This window comes from Gopherus flavomarginatus, chromosome 13 (assembly GCF_025201925.1).
Source record: "Gopherus flavomarginatus isolate rGopFla2 chromosome 13, rGopFla2.mat.asm, whole genome shotgun sequence".
NCBI classification, from domain to species: Eukaryota; Metazoa; Chordata; order Testudines; family Testudinidae; genus Gopherus; species Gopherus flavomarginatus.
Genome location: NC_066629.1, coordinates 20,579,207 through 20,585,409, shown reverse-complemented (window position 1 = coordinate 20,585,409; position 6,203 = coordinate 20,579,207). Strand labels below are relative to the sequence as shown.

The window sequence follows — 6,203 nt, the reverse complement described above, 5'->3', positions numbered from 1 at the left end:
CATAGGGACCTGAGGCTCAGATACACTGAGGGGCAGATTTTTTGAAGCTATTTAGGCACCTGAAGATTCAGAAAGGTGCCTGCTGCTATTTTCAGAAGCTCACCATTTTGAAAAAGCTTTAAATTGGAGAGCTTTTGAAAATCCCACTCGGCACCCACCTTCCCCTTCTGGCACTTACATAGAATTCAAAATCTGGACCTAAATCCCAACATCACACAGGGAACCTGAGGCAGAATAGGGAATTGAAACCAGCTCTCCTGAGCCCTCATCTCCAGACTATCCTTCCTCCACAAGTGCACCCCCTGTCTTTAAGTGGTTTCCATCATATACAGGTTTTATAGTTTCTCAGCACCCCCGCTATACACATTCGTCCAGCACCCCTGTCTCTCAGGACTCTATATTTCTTTTTGTCATTCTCTCACTCCCCTGCTATGCTCCTTTTCCCACAGAGCATAAGTGGAATGAAACCTCTATGACATTTGAGTCTAAGTGGGCATAGAGTCATAGCATCTAGCACCTGTCAACCACAATTTAATAATTTTAGAACACACATGGGGTCACGCAGCTTTCTCCCTAGTGGTCACGGCAGAGGAAACAACCCAGCGAGAAGGCAAGTGGGAGCAGCAGAAAAAGAAGAGGGAGGCAGTGACCTCAACGCTGATGAAGTCATGGTAACCCCACTCCCCACCCCGTTGAAAAGGAACCGACTGCAAGTCTGCGCTTCTAAAGCGAAGAGGAAGTTTGTGCAGCATAGCAGACCAAGACAGGCTATGTTTACATCCCACAACATGACTTTCACCACCGTGCTCTGTATCATGGCTTTGTTACCACTCCAAGGTAAGTGTCATTGTTTAACTGCCTGTCTTAAAAGCTCTTAAACGGAATTATTTTGTTTACAGGACTTCACTGCATCACATGCCAGAGGGCTTTTTATTATTAAGTGCATTGCACTATTGCCACCAAGCTTTGCAACAGGATCTTCTGTACCTAAGGGCCACTCAGTTCCAATTAACTGTTAAACCCCATGACAATCATTTGTCTTATAAGCCTTGGAAACACAGTGTAGATGACAGAGAGCCAGGAATTGCTGGATTCTCATCCTTGTTCTGATCCTAACTCACAAAATAGCCTTACATGACTTACATCTCTCTACCTCTGTTTGACCATCTGTAAAATAGGGCTAATGGCAGCTACCTTGCAGGTGTGCTGGAAGGTAATCTAGCCTTGTTAATGTTTAGAGAGTGCTTTGAAAACAGAGTTCGCGATATTATTATTCCTGCTACAGGATGTTGCCCTGTCCACATATGTTGCTAACCTGCACCTCATCACTCACACACATCAGCATGTGTGCAAGGATTACCTGTGGACATGGCAAATAATGACCAGATTTAAACAAACAAAGGCCCATGCAAGTCAATAATTCACACTGAAGGACCCTTACAGGTTCCATTCCTGATGCTTACATGATTTTTGCACTGCCTGCAGTATGAACTCAAAAGGATAGTCTCTCCCCACTACTTTACAAAGATTTAAGAGAAGAAATTGAAGTAAGGTCTCATTTCCTGAGACTTTGGTAACAGTGCAAAATATACTACTAGATGAGTGCATTGTGAATCTGAGTCCAGATTAAAGTAAATAGACAAAGTACACTTTACATTACATCATCCCTGGGATGGGGTATATCATTATTGCTTTGTTAACTAAGTGGACACCTTTACAACTGGTCAATTTAATCTTAAATTAAATGGATATGGTTATTTTGGTATTTGCAGTGTTCCATATACTTACTCTAGGGAAAACCCAGGGAATACAAGTATCAGAATACAGGAAATACAGCGAATCCTGAGATCACAATATTAAATTATCATCTAAGGCAATTGACCAGCTTTGGGGGCCAACCACTGTACTCTAATTTGCAAAAATCCTGTTGTGCATACAATAAGCTTCCCAGATATCAGTGTAAATTAGGAAGGTTCTTCTGTACAATCAAACCAGTCATAGGCAGTGCCCCATGTATTCTGCAGTTATTAAATTTGCCACAAAATTCATTCCTTGCTGCAGAATTGTGCTCCAGAATCTCACTGCTCATTTCTTTGTTAATGATATTTCTAGTCTGATGGTTGTAAAAATAATGTTGAAAACATGAACTGAGTTGTAAACCATTGCAGTGATTTCTGTATGAGTCTGCAGACAGTCTGAAACAATAGCTCAGAGATGTGAGCTGCTCCATTCATCCCAGTCCTGCTGCCTCTTGCTCTCCAGTTTTCCTCAGGAGGAAGGATGGATTGTACTACAGTGCACACTCTCTGCGTTATTCCATAGAAGTGGGAAACAGGGTGGTCATGGAGATCGAGCTTGTGGCCAGCTTGTAGCCAGGCAGCTGGCCTAGGAATATACACTGGGCTTCCCAAAGGTGTGGCTGCCAAGACCCAGGTGGCTGGGGGTATAAGCCATTGAAACTGGCTACCAGATTCACCCCTTGCCATCCTCAAAAGTAATCAACAAATTTTACATCAATAAATCCATGCAGTTCTGAGCCACAGCTGAGTGTGTTTGCATGAGGGTTGGAAGGGGGATGGGAATGAAGGGCATTTCATGGTGCCTGAATAAATTCACATTACCCCAGTATTGGGGGCTGCTGTGAAATTTGGTCCCAGTGTGCTTATAGATTTTACTTTAATAAGGTAACTTGATTCCCAACACCTCTATGGAGCATGGTGCAATTCTGATGGGGTAGGGCTATCAGAGACTCCCCAGCAGCCAGTGCATTAAGAACACCCACCAGAAGAGTTCTATAGGTGGAAGCAAATAAGATAACACTGCCTCAGGCAGCATTAACACAGGCTGAAATATTCATGGTTCAGCGAGTGGCAGAGGGTGACGGAACAACGTGCAGACACTACCATCACCTTCCCACCAGCCCCCTTTCTTCTGCCTGCAGATCCAAATCCCCATGGATGGGTTTCCATGGGGCTGGGTGAAGAGAGAACAATGCTGCAGAAAGGGCCTCTCGCCCCCTGCAGCCACACTCTCCGTTATGCCACTGGGTTTTCGGTCTTCCTCGCCCCATTCATGGAGGTAGAGGAGATATGATCTGGTTGCTGGTTACTCAAAGGAACACTCTGAGGAGATACTGTGCAGAATGTGAATGATCTGCGATGCCCAGTCATCTGAAAACCCAAATAATACCATTGTTCACTTCCATTTAGAGACAGGCCTCAGTCATTGTCTGTGGTTGAGGAGCACTTGGGACAACTCGAGGGAGGGAAGCTGGCCAAATCTCCACTCCTCCCTGCAATCCTAAACTGGCTGTGCTCTGGGCTGCTCCCACAGAGTAATTCAGCACAGCCTAGAGGCTTCTCTAATTTCCTCCAGGTACCAATGGCTCAGTGGGTCATTAGAGCAACTGGGGATCAATGGAGCACAGAAATAACCCTGATTTCATCCCCTACGCTGTCCATAGGGAGTGGAGCAAGATAAGTATCTCCCTATATTACCTCAAGTATTAGGCAGTATCAGATGATTATCTCCCTATATTATGATGACCCTTTTGTGACCAGCTACAATGGCTTTAGGACCGCTGTGCTGGAGGAACAGGGCAACACTGCCCCCGGACAGGGAGGGAAATTCGACCCATGAGTCATGGCTGGTGGATATCCCACTGTCTCAGATGGAAAGTCTGTGTGTGTTTAGTTCTGGGGTTTAGACTCTTTTTTGTAAACGTGCTTTCCTATTTAGAGTCTGGTTTCTCTCACTTCAAAGAGTGTGAGCTGACAGACACCCCCCCCCACGCCAATGTCAGTGACAGGAAATAGTAAAGATGCAGAAAGGCCCTGTGGAAAACCACAGACGAGGCTACCTCAGCTACACTAACAAGATGAACCTGGTAATGCACTTCTTTATAGATGGAAGTGCAGAGGGCTCACAAAAGGAATGTTTTCTTTTGCCACCAGGTCCGTGGCAACCACTTCTAAGCATCATGAAACCTGTGTCATGGAGTGTGGGGGAATCAGGGCCCTGCACCCCCTACTTCCTGCGACTCATCATGACTCTCAGCCAGCCAGTAAAACAGAAGGTTTATTAGACGACAGGAACACGGTCCCAAGCAGGGCTTGTAGGTACAACCAGAACCCCTCAGCCAGGTCCCTCTGGGGGGCAAGGATCTTAGATCCCAGACTGGGGGTTCCCTGCCTCTTCCCAGTCAGCCCAAAACTGAAAACAAAACAAAAAACCTCCAGCAGGCTCTATCCCCCTCGTTCTATGATTCTCTTCCCCGCTCTCTTTGTCCAGTTTCCCGTGCAAAGGTGTCGACCCGCCCCACCCCCCTTCCTGGCTCAGGTTACAGGCGCAGGTACCATCCCTCACCTAAAGTCATCCCCTGCTCTCCCATCCCCCATGCAGACAGTCCCAATAAAACTAAACGACATTCCCAGGTCAATCCACCCTGCTCCCTACTGCGTCACATCCTGAGAAACTAGCTTATTGTTATTTCCCTCATACAATGGATCCTTCTTTGTTTAAAAAACAATTTAATACTGGGAGATGGAGATGGTACCAAATGTAAACAAATATAAGGCTGAGCCACTTAAATAGAACATAGATTGCCAGTAAAGAAACGAGTATGGGAGAAACATCAACCGAATCAACTTCTTCCTCAACCATAATTTCTCACATCACTTTCATTGGGGTAATTTTGGTCTCTGTGCCCTGCAAAAGTGTTAAAATGGCTAACGGAAAGCACAACGTATTCATGGTTGTCACTATCTGCTTGTCTCCTACAAAGGCATCCATAAAGCGGCCCTGGTCATTATAGTTAGGAAGATAAATTCGGCAGCAAAAAAATCACATCTGTTGAATGACATGAACTGAATGATTTGCCAATGTGTCATTATGGTGCTGAATAATGAGTTGACCACTGAATCGGAAAGAATTAGAATTTACAAACTCATCTCAATTTATAGATTCTGTGGCCACAAGGGACCATTGTGATCATCTAGTCTGACCTCTTGCACACAGGTCAAAGACTTCCCTGAATTTATTACGGCTTCAAGTTCAGTTGCTGTGCTTGAACTGGAGCATCATCACAGGTCTCCCCTCACTTACACTGGTGAGAATCAGGAGTAACTCCACTGAAGTCAACGGAATTTCACTGGGGTAAAACAATGTAAGCACAAGAAGAATCAGCCCCACAGTTTCTTTTTATGATCAATGACTAATAGGGCTGTTAAGAGAGGACAGATAACTGATTTGTATTGAATGAGTCACTCCTTCATACAGAAGGACAACCTCTGAGCTTCCTGGTTCTGGCCAGGGTAGACAGCAAAATGCTCAAGTACCATTAGAGTTTGCAGCTTTATGGACCCTATAGATCAGACAGTGAGGGTCACATTGATACCAACAACTGAAGCCTTGGGTGTGTCTCCAGATCAATTTACAGTGAGCTACCCTGGGGACGAAGTTTGCCTTCCATGAGAGCTCCCAGCTATGCTGCTAACCATTTCCCTCTGCCACTCCCAGGGTGGGAGATGAGTAAGGACATGGAGGGGGACGTGGCTACAGACCTCCATGTCTATCACCTTCCCTACAGCGAGCCCAGTCGTGCTGTCACTGAACTCAATAAAAACCCTCCTGTTGACTTTAGGAGCAAAGAATCTAAGATTGCCATTTTTGGTTCTTTAAAAAAAATAAAATGCTTCCTATTTGTGCAACCAAGGCAGACTCATTGCCCCAAAGGTTCAGCGCTCCCACATTCTGGCAACCAACTTGCTGTAGGCAGCTACTTTAAAAAGAAAAACTGATTGAAAAATGAATTCCCTTAACTGCCTATTTACTTAGCTCTGACACAGTTGCTGCTGTTCGTAATTTCTCCAACGCATGTTTGTTTGGAGGAGACCAAAAATAATTTAAGGCCATAAAACATTTTCACAAAGTGCATTAAATATCTCAGCGTGATCAATTCTGGCTGGGAAGAGGAACATACTTTATTGCTCCACTGTAAAATGAGCTGGGAGAATGGAATTTCTTTTTAGTTACATATGTTAGGCCGGATCCTGACTTTAATGGAGTGCCGTACCAATTTACTGCAGCTGAAGATCTAGACCGGGGTGGCAAACTATGGCCTGCGAGCCACATCCGGCCCGTGGAACCGTCCTGCCCAGCTCCCAAGTTCCTGGCCCGGGAGGCTTCTCCCGGCCCCTCCCCCG

General features: G+C 45.3%; 1 protein-coding gene across 1 annotated transcript in view; it reads left to right on the top strand.

Annotated features, from left to right (window-relative positions):
- Window positions 1-745: 745 nt before the first annotated feature.
- The window catches only part of CRTAM (cytotoxic and regulatory T cell molecule), a 28,443-nt gene continuing 22,985 nt past the window's right edge, over window positions 746-6,203 (top strand). Inside the window, exon 1 of the mRNA XM_050921957.1 lies at window positions 746-837. Within this exon, the coding sequence (XP_050777914.1) occupies window positions 771-837 (67 nt within the window). The 5' untranslated portion in view covers window positions 746-770. The remainder of the gene's footprint in view (window positions 838-6,203) is intronic.